At 43.1% G+C, this 23,031-nt stretch overlaps 1 protein-coding gene across 3 annotated transcripts; it reads right to left on the reverse strand.

Annotated features, from left to right (window-relative positions):
• Positions 1-1,418: 1,418 nt before the first annotated feature.
• LOC110743586 lies at positions 1,419-16,663 on the reverse strand. 3 transcript variants are annotated; one of them, XR_002522895.2, is made up of 4 exons: positions 16,024-16,663; positions 11,924-12,141; positions 9,974-10,104; positions 1,419-1,960 (listed from the first exon to the last, which is right to left on the reverse strand). XR_002522895.2 is itself a non-coding variant. In XM_021940026.2 (2 exons), the coding sequence occupies exons 1-2, from the start codon at positions 16,368-16,370 to the stop codon at positions 12,012-12,014; spliced, it is 477 nt and encodes a 158-aa protein (XP_021795718.2). In that variant the 5' UTR covers positions 16,371-16,663; the 3' UTR covers positions 11,099-12,011. The 3 variants fall into 3 exon arrangements, 1 of the variants encoding a protein (XP_021795718.2); XR_002522896.2 differs by lacking the exon at positions 1,419-1,960 and having other exon boundaries at positions 7,417-10,104; XM_021940026.2 differs by lacking the exons at positions 1,419-1,960; positions 9,974-10,104 and having other exon boundaries at positions 11,099-12,141.
• Between the last annotated feature and the right edge of the window lie 6,368 nt (positions 16,664-23,031).

The following is a 23,031-nucleotide window of genomic DNA, read 5'->3' on the forward strand; positions in this document are numbered from 1 at the left end:
CAGCATGGGTGAATCTCAGAATAATTATGCTAATTTAACGAAATCAGACAAAAGAATGCACATTGTATGACTTCATGTATATAGAACTCATGAACAGTTTGTAACACAAAGGACAAATGCTGGAGGGGATGGATACCCCACTCTCCATGATGCGCTTATTTCACATTGCATGCCTGCATCAGAAAATCTCATGTACCCCACAAATATATACACCTATTATGTACCCACAAAAATTAAAAATTAAAAAAAACCCTTCAGAACAGGACTTGGCAAATTGTAGCCTCTAAGCAAAAGCCAGCCCTCCACCTGTTTTTTTCTTCAGTTTTTAAAAATGTTTTTTAACTCCTCCCAACAGAAGCTGGTAACCACTTGCTCTTTAAAATAAAGATTTATTGGAACATAGCCTGACCATTTGTTTAATATTGCTTGTGGCTGCTTCTAGGCTGTAATGGCAGCACTGAGTAATCTCAACAGAGACCGGCATCACCTAAAGGTTTTACTATCTGGCTCCTTACAGTACAAGTTTGCTGAGCCTTGCTTTAGTGCACATGTCTATCTGCATAGGAAGTAAGATGGGACCGGGTGCGGTGGCTCATGCATGTCTGTAATCCCAGCACTTTGAGATCCCAAGGCAGGAGGATCACTTGAGCTCAGGAGTTTGAGACCAGCCTGGGGAATAAAGTGAGACCCCATCTCTACAAAAAAAAAGAAAAGTAAATTATAGAAAAGAAAGAAAGACTGAAGCTATAAAAATGTTCCTAGAATTAATAAGTTAATTTTAGAATACAAGGTCAATATATAAAAATCAATTATGTTTCTATCCGTTAGAAAATAAAATAATTAGGAAATAAAACTTACTCAATTTGGGATAACATTGGAAAGTGAAACACTTAGAAATTAATTAATTCTACCCAAATTGCTCAATCTAATCCAAATCAAAATCTTAACAGGCATCTTTGAAGAAATTGGCAAGTTAATTTAAAAGTTTATATAGAAAAGTAAAGGACCTAAAATAACCAAAATAGAATTGAAAAATAAGAACAAGGTCAGATCATTTACACTACTTGATTTCAAAATTTAACATAAAGCTTTAGTAATCAAGACAGTATAGTTAGTATTGGTATACGTTGGACATAGAGACAGCTGAAACAAAGCGAAAATTCTGAAAATAGACTTACACTTACATGGTAACTTGATTTTTTTTGTTTGGTTTTTTTTTTTTGATGGTCTTGCTCTGTCGCCCAGGCTGGGGTGCAGTGGCACAATCTCCACGATCTCAGCTCACTGCAACCTCCGCCTCTTGGGTTCAAGTAATTCTCTGCCTCAGCCTCCCGAGTAGCTGGCATTACAGGCACGTGCCACCACATCTGGCTAATTTTTTTGTATTTTTAGTAGAGTATTTCACTGCGTTAGCCAGGATGGTCTCATCTCTTGACCTTGTGATCCGCCCGCCTTGGTCTCCCAAAGTGCTGGGATTACAGGTGTGAGCCACCATGCCCCGCTGAATTCAAAAGCTTTTATAAGAAATTCCTATCATCTCTGTAGCAGTTTGAGTAACTCTTCAATAAAGCTGTCTGTGCAGTTCCCCTTATCTTATGCAGCTATGGGTGTGTCTCTAGGCCATGACAAAGTGCTGCTTTTTTTGTTTGTATGACTGTGGGTTTGTTTTAGGTAAGCCGCCCTCCTCCCTGTGCAAGGTCCCACAGAACCCACTGTGCACACGTCTAAAAAGGCGAGGAAACATTTTCCTGGGAGCTTGTTAATCAAACAACAAAGGGCTTCCGTGTTGGACTTGGCCAGGCAGTCTGCGTATTTGCGGCTTAGCTCTGCAGCTGCAGTCTCAATTTTCCCCAGGCTGCTCGATTTTTGCCGTCGCTGTGATTTTTTCAGACAAGCAGCTTCTCTGAGGACTGGTCTCTTAGTTGTTTATCCAAGTAGTTTTTCCTTTCCTTCTCCCTTGCTGATAAGAACGCAAAATTATAGTCATTTTTGCAAAATGATATTGCAGTATCTTACAAAGTTAAAAATGCATTTATCATATGACCCAGCAATCATATTACAAGAAAAATGAAAATATATGCCTACACACAGACATTACAGAAACGTACATGGCAGTGTTATACACATGCTCTATACATATATACAGATATGCATACATCATCATATATAGTAGCTCCAAACTGGAACAACTCAAATTTCCGTCAACTGCTGAACCGATATAAAAACTGTGGACCTCCTTACTACAGAATACTACTCAGCGACAAAAAGGAACGCAGTGCTAGTAAATGCAACGAATTAGTAATACATCAACAACGTGGATGAATCTCCAAGACATCATGCTAAGTGAATGAAACCAAATGCAAAAGACCACATATTGTGTGATTCCATCTAGACCAAGTTCTAGGAAAGATAAAACTACAATGGAAGAAAGCAGATCAATGGGAAAGGATCAGCTGCAAATGAAAACAAAAAAACTTTTTAGGGTGATGGAACCTTTCTGTATCTTTTTATTCTATCTTTTCCCCTTTTTTCACCTCAGAGTTTCTAATTTTCTGTATCTTGTGATGATGATTACATAACTGCCCAAAATTATCAAAACTCATCAAAGTGTACATTTAAATTGGTAATTTTATTATGTATCAATTATAACTCAAAAACCTGGAAAAATTAATTTTAGACTATGGGAAGGATAATGTCAGAATAAATGCCAAATGTAGCAGGGCGCAATGGCTCATACCTGTAATCCCAATACTTTGGGAGGCCGAGGCAGGAGTTCAAGACCAGCCTGAGCAACATAGGCAGACCCTATCTCTACAAAAAAATATTTTAACTGGGCATCGTGGCATGTGGCCTGTAATCCTAGCTACTCAAGAGACTGAGGCAGGAGTATCTCTTGAGCCAAGAAGTTCGAGGCTGCAGTGATCTACAATTGCACCACTGCACTCCAGCCTGGGTGACAGAGCAAGATTTTGTTTAAAAAAAAAAAAAAGGTAGGGGGAGGTGGGCTCACGCCTGTAATCCCAGCACTTTGGGAAGCCAAGACAGGTGGGTCACCAGAGGTCAGGAGTTCGAGACCAGCCTGGCCAACATGGTGAAACCCTGTCTCTACTAAAAATATTTAAAAATCAGCTATATATGGTGGTGGGCACCTGTAATCCCAGCTACTCGAAGACTGAGACAGAACTGCTTGAACCTGGGAGGCGGAGGCTGCAGTGAGCTGAGGTTGCACCACTGCACCTCACCCTGGGCAACAAGAGTGAAACTCCGTCTCAAAAAAAAAAAAAAAAAAATTGGCAAATGAAAAAGGCAACTACTTTTTGTCATTAACTATTAACTTCAGAGACAACTACAAGTTGTAGAAGAGAAAAAGCAGTATTAATACACCATTTGGCCCAACAGCAAACAACAGAGGCAGAGTGTCAGTGATAAACAGTGACTCACCCCAAAACTGTATGGGAAAGGAAATGGGATGGTGAGGTCGATGTAAAGTCTTGCTCTTCAACTGTCATGACGGGAAGAGAATGCATACAATGTAACTGAAAATTGGTGTTTCAAAATAGCATTACAAGCATATTATTTGGAAATACACAAAAACATTTACACTGGAAAGTGGGACTCAGGGGTGGAAAGGTTCTCAGAGATGGGGATGGACTTCTTTTAATTTAAAAATGTATTTAACTTTTAAGACCAGGTGTGGTGGCTCATGCCTGTGATCCCAGCACTTTGGGGCCAAGGCGGGTGGATCACCAGAAGTCAGGAGTTTGAGACCAGCCTGGCCAACATGGTGAAACCCCATCTCTACTAAAAATACAAAAACTAACCGGGTGTGGTGGTGGGCACCTATAATCTCAGCCACTTGGGAGGCTTAGGCAGGATAGTGGCTGGAACCTGGAAGGCAGAGGTTGCAGTAAGCCGAGATAGCGCCATTGCACTCCAGCCTGGGCCAACAACAGCCAGACTCCGTCTAAACAAACACACACTCTTCTTTTTTCTTTTTTTTTGAGACAGAGTTTTGCTTTTGTTGCCCAGGCTGGAGTGCAATGGCACGATCTTGGCTCACTACAATCTCCGCCTCCCAGGTTTAAGCAATTCTCTTGCCTCAGCCTCCTAAGTAGCTAGGATTACAGGCATGCACCACCACGCCCAGCTGATTTTGTATTTTTAGTAGAGATGGGGTTTCTCCATGTTCGTCAGGCTGGTCTCAAACTCCCAACCTCAGGTGATCTACCCGTCTTGGCCTCCCAAAGTGCTGGGATTATAGGCGTGAGCCACCATGACTGGTCACAAACAAAAACTTTTAAAGCTATGTTAATATATTTATTTGACAAAATAATTTTGAAAGAAAAATGGTTTTTATTTACTTTTATATTTCCTCATAGGTAATAAAAGCATTTAAGGCTACTTTACTATGAGTTTTCGTATTTTTTAATTTAATTCATAAATCATCTGGTTTTAATTTTCTTTTTGATGTGGGAATTATGAACTCAAAAAGTTTTACCAACTGGATTTTTTTTTTTTTTCAGGTAGAGTCTCGCTCTGTCGCCCAGGCTGGAGTGCAGTGGTGTGATGGTGCGATCTCGGTTCACTGCAATCTCCGCCTCCCAGGTTCAAGTGATTCTCCTGCCTCAGCCTCCCGAATAGCTGGGACTACAGGCATGCACCACCATGCCTGGCTAATTTTTTTTTTTTTTTTGGTACTTTTTTTTTTTTTTTTTTTTGTATTTTTAGTAGAGACAGGGTTTCGCCATGTTGGCCAGGCTGGTCTCGAACTCCTGACCTCAGACGATCCACCTGCCTCGGCTTCCCAATATGCTGGGATTACAGGCGTGAGCCATGGCGCCCAGCCTGATTTTTTTTTGTTTGTTTTGAGATGGAATCTCACTCCGTCACCCAGGCTGGAGTGCAGTGGCATGATCTTGGCTCACTACAACCTCTGCCTCTCAGGTTCAAGTAATCCTCCCACCTCAGCCTCCCAAGTAACTAGGACTACAGGTGTGCTCCCCAATGCCTGGCTAATTTTTGTATTTTTAGTAACGACTAGGTTTCACCATGTTGGCCAGACTGGTCTTGAACTCTTAACCTCAGATGATCCACCTGCCTCAGCCTCCCAAAGTGCTGGGTATATTTTGATTTTTGATTTATGATTTTTGGCTCCATAAATCCAATATTTGGTTTCATAAATCCAAATAAGCCTGAAGAGAATATACCTAATGAAATCAATGTTTAGGGAATTTATTTAAGTTTTTGTTGTAGCCAAGAAAATGGTCAGTATGTGTAATTGCTCCTTGGGCATAAAATAAGAATATGTATACTACAAAGCTATAGTAACTCAAACAGCATGGTACTATCATAAAAACCGACACACGGATCAATGGAACAGACTAGAGAACCCAAAAATAAATCCACACTTTTATTATAAACTTATTTTCAACAAAGGCACCAAGAATATACACCAGAAAAAAGGACAGTCTCTCCAATCAGTGCTGCTGGGTAAACTGGATATCCACATGCAGAAGAAAGAAACTAGACTCCCCTCTCTTACCATATATAAAAATCAACTCAAAATGGATTAAAGACTTAAATGTAAGACCTGGAAGTATGAAACTACTAGAAGAAAACATTGGGGAAATGCTACAGGATGTTGATCTGGGTAAAGATTGTTGGGGATGAGATCTTGAAAGTGCAGGCAACAAAAGCAAAAATAGACTAATAGGATTGCATGAAGCCTGGAAGCTTCTGCACAGCAAAGGAAGCAATCAACAGAGTGAAGAGACAACCCACAGAATGGGAGAAAATATTTGCAAACTACTCACTTGACACGAGATTAATAACCAGAATATATATCAGTTCAATAGGAAAAAATAAATAATCTGATTAAAATGAGTAAAAGACCTCAGTAGACATTTCTCAGAAGAAGACATACAATGGTCAACATCACTAATCATCACAGAAATGCAAATCAAAACCACAATGAGATATCATCTCACCCCAGTCTAAAAGGCTATTACTTAAAAAATAGGCTGGGAGCGATGGCTCATGCCTGTAAACCCAGCACTTTGGGAGGCTGCTTGAGGTGGATCCTTGAGGTCAGGAGTTTGAGACCAGCCTGGCCAACATGGTGAAACCCCATCTCTACTCAAAATAGATAAATCAGTCGGGCATGGTGGTGCATGCCTGTAGTCCCACCTACTCCAGAGGCTGAGGCAGGAGAATGGCTGGAACCTGGGAGGCAGAGGTTGCAGTGAGCTGAGATCGTGCCATTGTACTCCAGCCTGGGCAACACAGCGAGACTCCATCTCAAAAAATAAAATAGAATAAAAAATAAATAAATAATGAACGCTGGTGAAGATGGAGAGAAAGAGAATGCTTACACACTGTTAATGGAAATGTAAAGTAGTACAACCATTACGGTAAACAACTTGGAGGGTGCTTGACAAGCTAAGCTACCTTATGATCCATAAGCTTATGGATGATCCAGAAATCTCACTGGCGGATATATAGCCAAGACATGGAATCAACCTAAGTGTCCATCAATGGATGAATAGATGGTAACCATCATTCTATTCTCTACTTCCATGATCCACTCTTTAAGCTCCCACATGTGAATGAGAACATGGGATATTTGTCTTTCTGTGCTTAGCTTATTTCACATAAGATAATGACCTCTAGTTCTATCCATGTTGTTGCAAATGACAGGATTTCATTCCTTTATGGCTGGGCAATATTCCATTGTGTGTATACACCACATCTTCTTTATCTATTCTCGGCTCACCGCAACCTCCACCTCCCAGATTCAACCAATTCTCTTTCCTTAGCCTCCTGAGTAGCTAGGATTACAGGCAGGCACCATCACGCCTGGCTGATTTTGTATTTTTGATAGAGACAGGGTTTCTCCATGTTCGTCAGGCTGGTCTCAAACTCCCAACCTCAGGTGATCCACCCGTCTCAGCCTCCCAAAGTGCTGGGATTACAGGCCTCCGTGCCTGGCCACAAACAAAAACTTTTAAAGCGATGTTAACATATTTATTTGACAAAATAATTTTGAAATAAAAATACTTTTTATTTACTTTCCTATTTCCTCATAGATAATAAAAGCATTTAAGGCTAGTTTTCATATTTTTTTCTTTAATTTATAAATCATTTGGTTTTAATTTTCTTTTTGATGTGGGAATTTTGAACTCTTAAAAAATTTTACCAACTGGATTTTTTTTTACATTTTGATTTTTTCTTTTTTAGACAGAGTCTTGCTGTGTCGCCCAGGCTGGAGTGCAGTGGTGCGATCTCGGCTCACTGCAATCTCTGCCTCCTAGGTTCAAGTGATTCTCCTGCCTCAGCCTCCTGAGTAGCTGGGACTACAGACCTGCACCACCATGCCCGGCTAGGCTAACTTTTTTTTTTTTTTTTGTATTTTTAGTATTTGAGGTGATGGATATCCCAATTACCCTGGTTTTGATTAAAAAAGAAGTGTATACATTTTGGCTTTATAGGGTAGAAACATATGTATTTACATGCATGCATTTCTTTATTGTATACATTTCTTCATTGTTTAAACAAAACTTCTTCCATATTTTTCATTACCTACTTTATCAAATGCTGAGAAGAGTATAATAAAGCTAAGGGCGCCTGAGACTAAGTTATTAAATCCTTCTCAGATCTCAGCCCAAGAAGAAACTTTTGAAAATAAATATTTATACAGGAGTGAATCAATTTTATAAATATATATTTGATAAAAATGAATAAGCATTGAATATATTATGGAATCATAGATTCATAGAATATTAGAACTTTGGAAATCATGAGCTTTGCTTGCCTGACTCCCTTACTTCTCAGGTAGAGAAACAAACCCAGAAAAATGAAGTTGAGTGTCCAAGCTCAAGCAACAAGTTTGTGCACTAAGCTGAGTTCCCCCTTGCCCCGAGATAGCTCTGTGCCCAGACAGAGTACAAACAAGAACACCATCTATGTGTCTCTAATGAGGACCTCTGAGGAATCCACTCTAGGGGCACCCAAACTTAGCAATTCTTGCTGCCCTGGCCCCGTGGGAATCTTGATCTCCAGGGGATAGAGGATCTGTTTACTCGTGCCCAGTCATCCAAGCCCCAAGCAGAACCCAGGCTTTAGATGGATACCAGGCTCCAGGTGGCCACCAAACCCCAGTTGAACCTCAGACGTCAGGTGGACATCAGGTCCCTGGTGGATGCCTACACTGCAGGTTGACATCAGGCCCCAGGAGGACACCAGCCCTCAAGTGACTACCAGGCCCCAAGGTGACTGTGTAGGTCCCAGGTGGGTATCAGGCATCAGGTTGACTCAGGACCCAGGTGAACGCCAGGCCATAGATGAACAGCAGGCCCAAGGTGGACATAGGCCCCCGGTGAACACAGGTCCCAGATGGATGCCCAGCCTGATGCACACCTGCAGACCAGAGTTCACCTGTAGTCTGATTTCTCCTCGGGGCTTGGGTGTTTTCCTGGGACCAATAACCTGCCTGGGGTATTTACCTTGGGTCTGATGTCCACCTGGGGCCTGGTATCCATCTGGGGCCTGGGTGTCCACCAGGGGCCTGATGTTCACCTGGGGCCTTCTGTTTAACTAGGGCCTGATTTCCATCCTGAGACTGGGTGTCCACCTGGGGTCTGTGTCCCGTGTGACTTGGTGTCCAACTGGGACGCTGGACACCGGTAAACACCAGGCCCCATGTGGATTACTATGGTACCTGATGTACATACCTTGAGTCCAGTGTCCGCTTGGGTCCTGATAGCTACCTTAGGCCTGTTGTTCACCTGGGGCCAGGCGTTGTGCTGGGCCTTAATGTCTACTAGGAGCCTGGTGTTTACCAGGAGGTCTTGATTCCCACCTGGGGCCTGGGTATTTACATGGGGTCTGATACCCTTCTGTGGCTTTGGTTGCAATCTGTGGCCTGATGTTCACGTTCACCAGGCATCTAGGTATCCATATGAGGTCTGATGTTACCCTGGGACGTGATGTTCACCTGGGGCCTGGTGTCATCCTGGGGCGTGGGTGTTCACCTGGGGCCTAGTAATTTACATGTGCCCTCCTGTTTACCGAATTCTTAGGTGTCAACTTGTATCTTAATTTCTACCATGAGCCTGATGTCCACCTGGAGCCTGGGTGTCGCCCTAGGGCCTGAAATCCTGGGGACTAGCTGTCCAAGTGGAGCCTAGGTATCACTTGGTATTCACTTGGGTCTGAATTTCGCCTGGGGTCTGATGTCCATTCGGAGTGAAGTTTTCACTTGAGTCCTCATGTAAACCTGGTGCCTGGCTGTCAGCCTTGAGCCTGATGTTCACCTGGGATCCTGTGTCCACATTGGGACTGATTATTCACCTGGTGCCACGTGTGCACGTGGGACCTTGTCTACCTGGGGCCTAGGAGTACTCCCTAGGCCGGGTGCCTACCTGGGTTCTGATATCCACGTCGGGCTTGGTGTTCACTTGGGGCCTGATGGCTACTTGGGGCTTGCGTAGCCTCTGGGGATGGGTGTTCACCTGCAGTCTGATACCTACTTGGGGCTTGAGTATCCTCTCGGGGCCTGATGTTCCCCTATGACCTGGTGTGCAACTGGGCCTGGGTGTCAGCCTGGCACCTGAGTTCAGTGTCCACTTGGGGCCTGGTGTTTAGCTGGGGCCTGATACCCACCTGAGGCCTGGGTGTTTAGGTGTGGCCTGTTATCTTTCTGTGGCCTGGGTGTTTATCAGGAGCCTGAGGTTCACCAGGCCACCTAGGTATCCACCTGGACCAAATGTTTCTCTGGGGCCTGATGTTCATTTGTTGTCTGGTGTTTACACAAGGGCTTGGGCATCCACCTGTTGACTGATGTTCAGCTGGGGCATAGATACTCACCTGGGGCCCGAGGGTACACCTGGGGCCTGACGTCTGCCGGAGGCCTAGTAATCCACATGGGCCTGGTGTTTACCGGAAGCCTAATAGTCACCTTGGGCTTGGTGTTTACCTGGAGCCTTGGTGTCAACCTGGGGCTGGACTTCCACGTGGGGCCTATTATCCACCTGGAGACAGGATGCCCAATTGGGTTCTGATGTCCACCTAGGATCATCCTCATGTATGGCGGATGAAATTTAGGGCCTGGTGGTAAAATTTAAAAGAGAACCTTAAAAGCTATCGAGCCAAGTGAAGCAAGCAGAGGAAGGTCATTCCATTCCAGCAATGAGAAGAATGTGAGCCCAGCGATGGAGCCTTGAGCAGCTCAGTATGTGTTGGGACCTGCAAGAGGGAGGGAAGTTGTGGGTACACTGGAATACCAGACCCGGGATGGGAGGATGCTTTTCAAGCTGCCTTGCACTTTCTCCTGGAACGTCATAGGAAGCCAGACTTATTCTTTGTAGGTCAGAGTTGAGTGTTATGTAACATCAACGTTTGCAGGAAATGAAGTGGAAACACTTTTCGTAGATAGAAGAGACAGCACTTGCAAAAATTTAGGAATGTGAGGGAACATACGTTGGGAATGATTTTGTTTTTAAAACAATTAACAGTTTTTTCTTTCTTTCTCTTTCTTTCTTTCTTTTTCTCCTTCCTTCTTTCCTTCTTTCTTTCTCTTCTTTCTTTCTTTCTTCCTTTCTTCCTTTCTTTCTCTTTCTTTCTTTTTTTGAGACAGTCTTGCTCTGTCACCCAAGCTGGAATGCAGTGTCACGATCTCAGCTCACTGCAACCTCCACCTTGCAGATTCAAGTGAAGCTCCTGCCTTAGCCTCCTGGGTAGCTGGGATTACAGGCACACACCACCACGCCTGGCTAATTTTTGTATTTTCAGTAGAGACATGGGGTCTTGCCATATTGCCCATGCCGGTCTCAAATGCTGGAGCTCAATGAGATCCTCCCACCTCGGCCTCCCAAAGTGCTGGGATTACAACCAGGAGCCACTGCGCCCAGCCAGGATGCTTGTTTTTTTAACCTTTTATTTCTCTGGCATCTGGGCTCTATGGGGTGTGGAAAGGGAAAGTGGTAGACATTTAGTGACACAGAGGAGACTTGGACCTAAATCGTGAGACCCTGAATTATGAATGCTTTGGAGGAGAATAGAGATCAAGAGTTGATGATCAAAGTGATTATTTACAAATAACTATTTTCTATTAGTTTATTTTTAATTTATAGTTCTGTATAAAATTGGAAGTAGTGTTCTTTATGTAAAACTACAACAGATTTTATTCTTTTTCTAACATTTCTATTCTAGTTAAAGAACCATGAACGATCTCGTTGATAACTGGAATGAAAATGTTCCAGCTGCCTATAAGATTTTTTAAAGGTAATTCTTTACAACAGCCTTGCGGGGTGCAGGTTGGTGTGAAAGAGGAGTGAGTTACGGGGATGATACGAATATCAAAGAGAAACTAATGAATAAAGAAGTCCAACATTAAGATTAGTTTCAGAAGAAGTAATTTTCAGATTTCCTTTTCACTTACGTAGGAGTGTGGTTAATTAGGGAAGATATTTCTAACACCTGCACTTTTAGAACCATATTTATTATGCAATATTGCAAAGCAGTCTTTCCTTCCACAACCCCCAGTCCCAAGACAAAAAAAATGTACGAGGGAAAGTACCTCAGCAAACCCAGTCAGAATGTGCTATGTTTGAAAATAGCCATTTTGTGGAGACCTTAGCTGAAATTTGGCTTTGAAATCATCTGGGGGCATTTCTGAATTCTTACCTGCACTAGATTCACTAGTTTAGATGCAGGTACCGTACTACCATAGCCATGCATCTAATGGTGGCAACCTTTAAGGTTGAATATAATATGTTTACCAGAATTGACCTAGATTTGGCTGATCTTTGAGGAAATGTTTAGATGAGGCCAGTTATGATTTCACCCTGTGTGAAAGAACATGCACATGTTTTTGCCATAGGTGTGTTTTCTTTACATTATTTACACAAATAATTTTCTATAATACCTGGGGGCAAACTGGGGAATTTGCAGTCCAATTGGCAGGTCCCCTCGGAGACCCACGGGCCGATGGCATTGGTGCAGAGTGGTCAGGTTCAGAGTGCAGCTTGTGGCTCCTGTCCAACTTGCAGGGGGTTCTTCCTCCACATCCCAGCTGCCGTTTTCATAAAACAATCCGTGGCATCCCACTCTGAGATTGGGCTCCTGGTGCTCCCACTCATATTGCTGTAGCAAGAGATCCATAGAACATATTTTTAAATGTTACTTGCTATTTGCTTAAACGTAGACTTTTCTAGGCTATTTCTTTTCCTTACTCCATTACTGAACAACTCCCTTGCTTCTTCCTTCCCCTCCAGCATCACTCCCAGGTAAGGGATTGGTTTTAGTCCCAGAACTGAAGCACCCTGAGCTCCATTCTGAGCAGTACTCCAAGAGACCCACATTTGATTTATATTTTGCATTTAACAAGTTTAGCGAGTAGTTATTTTTGCTGGATTTATGGACCCTCTGTTTTAGATTTTCAAGACAAGAAAAACTTTTACTGACCTCTTCCTTAATGTTTTATTATAATGCAGACCTGTACAGTGGTGTATGCTGAAGATACTGGAATGCCTATATGCTCTTCTACCAGAGGGTATCTGATCAGAATTCCTCAGTATGACCAAAGAAAATTGAGTTAGCATTGTCCTGCAGGAAGCTGAGGATCTCTCTCTGTAAGTTTTTTTTCCGTATAATTTGGTGTGTGCTTTGAGTAGGTATGGTGTGATCTTTAAAAAGATCAGGCAAGGCCAGGCGCCGTGGCTCACGCCTGTAATTCCAGCACTTTAGGAGGCCAAGGCAGGCAGATCACGAGGTCAGGAGATCGAGACCCTCCTGGCCAACATGGTCAAACCCCATCTCTACTAAAAAATACAAAACATTAGCTGGGCATGGTGGTGCACACCTGTAGTCCCACTTTGGGTTGGATACAGTAACTGAAAGGGACTTTGGTCTTTTTTTTTTTTTTTTTTTTTGAGACGAAGTCTCACTCTGTCGCCCAGGTTGGAGTGCAGTGGTGCTATCTCAGCTCACTGCAAACTCCGCCTCCCGGGTTCATGCCATTCTCCTGCCTCAGCCTCCCAAGTAGCTGGGACTACAGGTGCCCGCCACCATGCCCAGCTATTTTGTTGTTGTTGTTGTTGTTGTTGTTGTATTTTTAGTAGAGACGGAGTTTCACCATGTTAACCAGGGTGGTCTCAATCTCCTGACCTCATGATCCACCTGCCTCAGCCTCCCGAAGTGCTGGGATTACAGATGTGAGCCACCGTGCCCGGCAAGGGACTTTGGTCTTTCTTGCTTGGGGCTGGGATGAGTGTGTCCTCTGTGAGAAGAAGGAGGCGCAAGGCAGACTGAGTGGCCACAGCTGTAACCTGGCGGCACAAAGCAGGCTTCTGTTACATACTATTCTTCTTTTCTTCCTTTTAACAGAACCATCCCTTGAGGTTTAGATGAGCACATGGCTGCCCAGCTACACACTAGATTTTCCAGACTAATTTGTATCAGTTTTCTTTATTCCTATAAAAGTTGTTTATTTATTGCACTTACATGCTAAGATACCATTCTCAAAGGACCATGAAAGCAGAAATGGTTAATATATGAAGCTGTCTACAGGCATGATAGAATAAAACGTTTAAAAATTATTTGGGTCCGGCTTAAATAAGTTTAACAGGGTAAAAAAAGGTATTATCTGACAATATTCAACAAATAATTCTTCACTTAATTTCTCATTGAAGCAATCACCTTAATATTATTCATTGGCCTTGATAAATGTGAACACTGCTCATATTTATGTAAATAATGGTCACGTGGCTTTCTTGGCATATCTAAATTTATGTTAGATCTGGCTTAACGTGTGCTTATATATGTATAGGCTATAGTTATGTACCTTAAGTGTGTGTAAGAGTTGGAATATTTGAAAGACAGCAAAATTTTAACTGAAAAAATAATATCCAATAATAGTTGACCTGTTGATTAAAGTAAGTAGTTATTATGAAAGAGAAACAAGGTGATTTCAAATTGATTCAGAAGAACTGGCCCAGCAACTAAGACTATATGCTTTCCTTTAAAAAAAAAAAAAAAAAGAACTGATATGTTATGTGACAAATACAGAAATTACAAAACTAGTTAAATTGACGTTGCCATTAAAGCAACATTAAATAGTTTTGGGGGAGAAGAAAGAAGCCGAGAAGATGGTATCTGTGCACTTAAGATGGTCATGTCATTTGATATAAGTAAATACAAAGCAGCCTGAGGCCCACACCTGCACGATGCTGAAAAAGCTGACCAGTGTTACATATTCAGCCCTAGATGAAATGCTGCATTTATTTTTTAAACACTGGTATGCATTGTTTTAAAAATATATAAAATAACGGTGAAAAGTTAAAGAATCGTAAGAATGTAGCTAAATGTAAAAAAATTTTGCAAAGCCATAGTTTTATGATGAAACAAATATATTTTTTATCTTTTATGTATAATGTTTTAATGCTTTTTTAACCCAATGAAATGTGGAAGTGTTTTGTGATTTTGATTTTACTATAGCGATTGTTTTATAAACAAAGAAAAAATTACTTTAGGATTGCAGAGATGGTAAACTGTTAAAATAGTTTGGGTATTAAATTATGAAATAATTGGGTATTAAATAATTCAGAATCCATGCGATGCAATTGAACAGATCTGTAGGCATCTGTAAGTGCTGAGGTGAAAGTGCCAACCAAAGCAGTTAGATTGAACATTAATGCCTGGAGGTCATCAATAGAGGAACTGGCTGTGGACCTTCACCTTGGCATCCCCTTTGTTTTCTGCTGTAGCTGGATATCTCGCAAAAACAAAAACAACAACAACAAAAGCCACTTATTTCTTAAAGACAGAGAAAGGATATTTCCTTCAATTTAGGCATTCCTAAATTGCCACCCCGGTGGCCCCTGCGCTCTCGGAGGAGGCCAAGGCAGAGCAGACCCTCAGGTGGGTGGGCGGTGCACTTGACCCTGATGATATCAGGTACCAGGCCCGCCAGCCCCCGCAGGTGCGGAGCTGCAGCTGCAGCCACCAGCCTAGACGTGGCGCGCGGGCAGCGAGTGGCTGGACACCGCAGACCAGGCCCCCATCCCCAGCAGCGCGGATTCTGGGGCCAGTCGCCCAGGCAACAAAGTCAGGCGGTCGGCTTCACCAGCAGCAGATCAGTCTCATCCATGTGGATTGCCCAGCGCCAGGGTCCAGGATCCGGAGAGGTGTCCAGGAGGAGAGGACCCTCAGACCAGGTAGGCTGTGCACTCGGCGACCCCGACATCATTCAAGGGAAGCTCTGCCATCCCTCGCCAGTGCCAGAGGTGCAGCTGCAAACTGCCCGTCCTGGCACGGGAAGCGGTGGGGCGGGTGGGGGAAGGGGCAACCCCAGACTGTCCTTGCCTCTCCCGCTGCCTGACACCAGCCAGGCAGCCCCCAGGGCCAGAGCCTCAGCGCTGAAGCCAGGCCATCCGTGAAGTCAGCCCGGTGGCCGCGGAGTGCCCGTGCCAGCCCCAGATCTCCCTGCGGACGATGAGCAGGGTAGGTGCGTGGCCAGACTGGCCCCCTCCTCAGGCAGGGCGGGCTGCGCGCCTGCGATTTTCCGCCTGTGGTCCTGGGGCTGCCCGGGCCCGCTAGGAGAACCCGCGAGCCCAGCGGCGCCTGCCCCGGGCTGCAGCCCCACCTGTCGGCGGGCGCCGCCTGGGAGCGGCTTCCGGGAGCCGCGTGGCCCCCGCGGTGCAGGCGCGCGCCTGACGGCTTTGCGAGGCTCACTGGGTCTGAGAGGTCAGTAGGTCTGAGAGGTCAGTAGGTCTAAGAGGTCACTGGGTCTGAGAGGTCACTGGGTCTGAGAGGTCAGTAGGTCTGAGAGGTCGGAGGCTGCCAGTGTCGCTGCTGAAGGGTGGACCGGGCTGGATCGCGGATTCTGGGCTAGATCGCAGAGGTTGGGTCGGGGATTGGGAGTTGATTGGGGGTTTGGGGCTGGGTGTGGGGCGGGGGGCGGTGAAAAGGGGACAGGGAGCTGCCGCGGCTCAGGAGCCGGTGGTTGGGGGTCTGAGAAGAACTCACCTCCTTGAAGAAGTTCTTCGGCTTCGGGAGCCGCAGGGGCCAGCGGGCCTGGGCCCCACAGACCACGTCTGCACGGGTTCGGGGCACCGAATCTGGGACGCGGAACTGCGGAGGATCCACAGGGCGCTGTCACGGGCGATGCCGCGGAGGTGGGGCGCCGCCTGGCGCGCGGGAGCAGACCTGGAAGCCTGGGACAGGCCGCACAGGGAGCGGGGGGCTCGGCCCAGGGCGGGAGGGGGTCCCCGGGCCCGGCTTCCCCGCAGCCCCTGGGACCGGGCCTTGGAGGGCGCAGGACGCCCTCGGAGCGGCGGTGCCAAACGGAGCCTCAGCTGCTCTGCATCCCTCATAATTCCCCGGCCGGAGCACTTGGTGGAGAATGTGAGTGATGTAACTCACAAAGCGAAGCATATACAGTGTTTTTATTTTTAACCTACACGTTTAAATCATGGTGTTATGTACATTATAGGAGGTGCCTAATGAGAGAACTCATTCCCCTATCAAAAAATACCGTGAGTCAGCCGTGCGCGGAAGCTCAAGCCTGTAATCCCAGCACTTTGGGAGGCCGAGGCGGGCGGATCAGGAGGTCAGGAGATCGAGACCATCCCGGCTAACACGGTGAAACCCCGTCTCTACTAAAAATACAAAACTTAGCCGGGCGTGGTGGCGGGCACCTGCGGTCCCAGCTACTCGGGAGGCTGAGGTAGGAGAATGGCGTGAACCCGGGAGGCTGAGCTTGCAGTGAGCCAAGATCACGCCACTGCACTCCACCCTGGGTGACAGAAGAGACTCCATCTCAAAACAAAAACAAAAACAAAAACACCGTGAGTCATTCTTAGTAGCGAAAAGTTCTCACCTAAAACTGTCCGTTTTATCCGTATCCACCTGTGTAGATCGGTTCCTTACTGAAGGTTCTTAGAGGGAAACTTGGAAGCGGGAGGTGGGTTCTGTGTTCTTGAATGGGAAGACACATTTTTCTCAAAATGTGAGCTCTTTCTGCGTTTATCAAGTTTACATAAGCCGAATGAAAAAATCAAGGTTTTAACAGTTTTGCTTGACACCTACTGTCTTTTACTATTGTAATGACATTTTTAAAAATTTTAGGGCTGGGCACGGTGGCTCACGCCTGTAATCCCAGCACTTTGGAAGGCCGAGGTGGGCGGATCAGGAGGTCAGGAGTTTGAGACCATCCTGGCTAACACGGTGAAACCCCGTCTCTACTAAAACAACAACAACAACAACAACAACAAAATAGCCAGGCGTGGTGGCGGGCGCCTGTAGTCCCAGCTACTCCGGAGGCTGAGGCAGGAGAATGGCGGGAACCCGGGAGGGGGAGCTTGCAGTGAGCCGAGATCCCAAAGTGCTGGGATTACAGGTGCGAGCCACTGCGCCCGGCTTGAAAAGTGCATCTTCGTTTTACAGGGAATTCTTTCAAATCAAATAATCAAAAACTCTGAAAGTGGGCAAAGTACTTTTTTGGCAGATCTACAAGTTACTTATGTACATAGAAAAAAAAGTCTTTGCGTTTCTGGTATAAGAATTTAAATTAAAAGAGGAATGAAACTGTTCTCTATCCACAATATGTGTGAGGATGTTTTATACGCTGCTTAAAGTTTAAGTTGCTGATTACTTTTTAAATACATAACATGGTGGTAAGTACTACATTTAAAACATGTGTATGCCCGTTACCCTTCAATTCCATTTGACTGAATACCCTTGGGAAATAGATACATGCCCTTTGTTTTTCACAGCACTTATTTTAAAAAGAACCCCTAGAATGAATCTTATGAGTAAATTTCAGTTGCATCCATAGGATGGAATAATATGTGACCACTGAAGGTGACAATAGATACAGAAGTATGTTGATGTGCGAAGATGTATTTTATTATAGCCAGCGAGGAAAAAAGAATCAGTCTGATTATACATTTAGCAAACATTAAGAATTTAATATGGTAAATAGTTTTATTTCAGTATTGAAATAGCAATTTTATTTATTACTTGTTTATACATAGAATTCGACAGCAAATTTTGGAACATAAAGAGAAGATTCTTAAAAATGGCAATCCAGGCCGGGTGCGGTGGCTCACGCCTGTAATCCCAGCACTTTGGGAGGCCGAGGCAGGCGGATCACGAGGTCAGGAGATCAAGACCATCCTGGCGAACACGGTGAAACCCTGTCTCTACTAAAAATACAAAACAAAATTAGCCGGGCGCGTTGGCGGGTGCCTGTAGTTCCAGCTACTCCGGAGGCTGAGGCAGGGGGATGGCGTGAGCCCAGAAGGCGGAGCTTGCAGTGAGCCGAGATTGCGCCACTGCACTCCAGCCTGGGCAACACAGCGAGACTCCGTCTGAAAAAAAAAAAAAAAAAAGGCAATCCACGTAAGACCTCTGATAGTGAATTTCTCATTTCTCTTGGTGGTCCTACTCTTGATTTAAAAAAATTAAGATGTAAGATTAAGGTAGTTTTGAAGGAGAAAGACAAGTTTAAAAATATGTGTAAATTGCATGTGTATATACATATACATAAATTAATTTTTAAATTTAACTTCTTTAGTTTGGAATTCAGAGTTATTTAAGAAGGTAGTTGCAGCTAATTTATAATCTCAAACAGCATTATCTGAAAAAAATTCATTTACTTCATTATGATCCCTAAAATCCTATATAATATTTATGTTTTCTCTGCAGTCACATTGTAACAAATTGGACTTGTTATACATATGGATCTTCTAGTTCATTTTTATAATAAATTGTTTATTTTTATAATAAATTGTTTATATTTAGTAAAAAAATAATTACAGTTGACCCATGAATAATGTGGGGGTTGGGGACTCTGATTCCAGTGCAGCTGAAAATCTAAGTATAACTTTTGATTTTCCCAACTTAGCTACTAATAGCCCACTATTGACTGGAAGCCTTCCTGATAACATAAACGGTCGATTAACACCTATTTTGTTTGTGCTGCATTATTATATACTGTGTTCTTACAATAAAGTAAGCTAGAGAAATGAAGCTGTTAGAAAGAAAATCAGCAGGAAAAATATATTGACTTTTCATAAAGCAAAAATGGATCCTCAGAAAGGCCTTCATCTTTCTCATCTTCAGGTTGATTAGGCTGAGAAGGAAGAAGAGAGGTTGGTCTTGCTGTCTCTGGGTTGCAGAGGCAGAAGAAAATCTGCATATAAATGAACCCCTGCAGTTCAAACCCTTGCTGCTCAAGGATGAACTGTATTATCTACTAATTTGTGTCACTAAGAAAGTAACTATCTGTAGAACCAGGAACTCAACAATCCCTTTCTCAGAGAATAAATAAATGGCCATAAGAACTGTAAAACTGAACCAGTGTGCACCCATACGAATTGGGGATTATTTTTTGAAGATACCTACTGAGTGTAGAAGACAGAAAAGCAATTCCTTTGTGAGAAGCACAAGTTATGTTACATATTCTTACATAAGCAAAATAGTTTTATCTGTCATAGTTTCCACACACACACGCACATACACGTGTGCATTCGGGTGTGCACATACACACACACACACTAAGTTAAAAGTCCTGCTGATTCTTAATGACCAAATCCAACTGTCTGCAGGGAGCAGTGGATAACACATCCTACAGTTTGGATGTAATCCTTTTGGCTTTTTGACTTGTTCTGTGATGAACTGCCTTCAATGGGTGAACCGTGTTTTTAGTTTTATAAGAAATAAAAAGATTAGAAGCAAGTAAAAGGAACTCTATTTTCAGTAGTAAACTATTATACTATATTCAATGGTTATGTTTTTCTCCAGTTATACAAGTTACTTGAATGATGCACAACTAATTAATTAATTATTATTGTAAGAGATGGGTTCTCTCTATGTTGCCCAGGCTAGAATACAGTGTCTATTTGGTGGTACAATCATAGGTCACTGTAGCCTTGAACTTCTGGGCTCAAGCAGTCCTCCTATCTCATCCTCCTGAAAAACTGGGACTATAGCCATGTGTAGTTACATCTAGCCGGATACACAATCATTTATTTAGTTATTTATTTATTTATTTATTTATTTTTGAGACAGATCTCCCTTCTTCTGTTGCCAGTACTAGAGTGCAGTGGTGTGATCTATCTTGGCTTCTTGCAACTTCTGCATTCTGGCCTTAAATGATCCTTTCACCTCAGCCTCCCAGGTAGCTGGGACTACAGGTGTGCACCACCATGCTTGGCTAATTTTCCTTTTAAGGTTTTTTTTTTTTGTTTTTTTTCCTCTCTCACTATATTGCCCAGGCTGGTCTGGAAGTCTGGAACTTCTGGGCTCAAGTGATCCTCCTGCCTCGGCCTCCCAAAATGCTAGGATTTTACAGATAGGAGCCACCACACCTGGCCTGCACAATTATTATAAAAAGGAATTAAGCCCAGTTAAACTGCAGAAAATTGACCACCTTTTCGTTTTTTTCTAGAAACATTCATATTGTAGAACATATGGTCAGTCATCAAGATTCTCTTTTTTTATTCTGGTGAAACTGGGATTGCTGCTTGTTTCACATTATTTTCTAACACATTTCTTTCTTTTATGGCTTTAATCAATTGGATATAGAAATACAGGAATCTCCAAGTCAAATATCAAGGAAAGAAAAGAAAACAAAAACAGATTAGAGAAAGTTATTCTGTGAAATAGCTCTGATTATAGTCACACACGTATACCATGTCAACTTCATAAAAACCTTATATAATGCATTTGTGACAGGGGTTCCCAAGACCACCCCCAGGTTTGGTGATTCACCAGAAGGACTCACAGGGTTCAGCAAATAGTCATATTCAGATCTTTAATTTGTTACAATGAAAGGGTATAAGCAAAATGAGAGGGAAAAGGTGCCTGTGGTCAAGTCTGGAGGAAACCAAGGCACAAGCTTCCAGGAGTTCTCTCCTGTGGAGTTCCCGGGATCTGCTTAATTCTCCCAGCCTCACATTCTGACAACCCATGCGCAGTGATGTCTGCCAGTACCAGAGTCTCGTTAGAGACTCAGCACCCAAGGTTTTTTATGGAGGTTACTCTCCCTCACAGGTACCCACATTCCAGACTCCCAGAAGGAAAGCAATTGTTCAGATTAACCACGTTGTTTCTGTAAACACTTTAGACACAGTGAGCCAGTCTTAGGGCACGGTGGGAACCCTCCCAATTCCAATTTCCTAAACACCAGCCAAGGGCCAGCCTTGCATGCAGGCCTTTCTAAGGACGGCAGTCTCTTGCCTGCTATATGAAGTCTTTTCTGCACAGCAGTTTTAGCCCCAACTTAATTTTTGGTACTGTTTTAAAATTTCATTTTAACAGCAAATACTATTATAAGATAAGGTAACTTGGTACTAGTTTTTGTTGTATGATCCATCCTGTGTTGCAATGCTGGCTACTTCTGGTGACTCACAGGTATTTGAATGAAAGTTACCATAGCAATATTAGGCCATGATAATCTGTCCTTCTTATCTCTTTAACCTTTCAGTAAAAGTGCTAAATTGAATAAGCATAATAATTTCTGAGTTAAAAGGAAAATAAAAATGGTCTTTTATTTTGATTATGCGAATAATCTAGTTTTCATATCGTACTAAATTCCTGTTTAGAATTATGAAATAAGGTAAGATATTCAGTCATTTTATCAATATTTTCTTGCCTAAGCTTGCAATTAAATTTGTTTTGCGTATTTTCTATGCTGCGATTTGAGAAACCATGCTCACATGCTGTTAGTTACTTTGGTCTTTAATGATCTCCAATTTTTAGGGTCACCGTGTCCTGCTTAAATATATCATAATAACAGATTCAGTGAATATCTTTTATTTTTTATTTTAATTTTTATTCTGGAAATCCTGGGATGCATAGACAGTGAATATGTTTTTAAATCATTTGCTTTATTTCTTATAGCAGTTTTAGGTTCACAGCAAAATTGAGAGGAAGGTATAGAGATTTCTCCTATGTTCCATGCCTCCCACATGCATAGCCTCCCCCATGATTAGTATTTTCCACCAGAGTGGTACATTTGTTACAACTGATGAACTTACATTGACACATTATAATCACTCAAAGTTCGTATTGACGTCAGGCTTCATTCTTAATACTGTACATTCTGTGAATTTGGACAAATGTGTAATGACAAGTATTTATGTATTATAGACAGAACAGTTTCACTGCCCTAAAAATGCTGTGTTCTGTGCCTGTTCATCTCTCCCTTTCTCCCTAGCAACTGCTGGAAACCACTGATCTTTTATCTGTCTTCCTAGTTTTACTTTTTTCAGGAGAGTCATATAGTTGAAATAATACAGTCAATATCTTTTTGAACAGTTAAAAAATTAAAGCTCCATGGTAATTGAACGTAGTCATTTAAGATGTTCCCTGTCCTCTTTGTTTTTCTTTTGCTTCTTTATCACTGTAAGGAATGATATATTCTGATGAGATATGCTTTACATACTCAGAAAACATGATTTGTATAGATGTTTGGGACATAATAGAAAGGGTTGAGGAAAATGACACCGTGCAGTACCACACAGCACAAACTGGAGCATCTTGCTGTATGATCCAGATAGACTCTCTAGCAATGGAAGGGGAGAAGCACAAGAGGTTGCACTTTAAAAAACTGGAATCACAAAGTCTTTCTTACTTACCTTTGGTTGGAAATAAGACCAGGCAGTGAATGCTATAGGTAAATACATGTGTTCCTCACTGATCCTCTTCCTTTGAGGGATGAGTTTGAAAACAGTCTGTGTTATGATGTCATGACTCACCTGCCCCTAGATTCTCTGTCAGGAGGGACGGCAGTTCTGCTTTACGTGAGGTGAAAAAGAATTTTTTTCTCCTACTAGGGAAAGGGACAAGCGTTGGCACATTCTGGCAGCAAGAGGGCACTAATTTCTTTCTATGTATTTTTCACATCATACAGTCCTGCCTGGCAGCCTGGAACACCTCCCCAGTGTTTCCTAAGCTTCTCTCTGAAGGTGAGGTGTGGTTCAGAGCAGATAAGCTCTTAAAGGAGTGATCTTTCCAGTGGTTCTTTCT

The sequence above is a fragment of the Papio anubis genome, chromosome 5, assembly GCF_008728515.1.
Source record: "Papio anubis isolate 15944 chromosome 5, Panubis1.0, whole genome shotgun sequence".
NCBI lineage: Eukaryota > Metazoa > Chordata > Mammalia > Primates > Cercopithecidae > Papio > Papio anubis.

Excerpts from the sequence above, each read along its gene's own strand:
- LOC110743586 (XM_021940026.2), bottom strand. The coding sequence starts at position 16,370 with ATGAGGGATGCAGAGCAGCTGAGGCTCCGTTTGGCACCGCCGCTCCGA. Across the intron at positions 12,142-16,023 it reads CGAAGAACTTCTTCAAGGAG|CAATATGAGTGGGAGCACCA; the intron begins GTGAGTTCTTCT and ends CTCTTGCTACAG.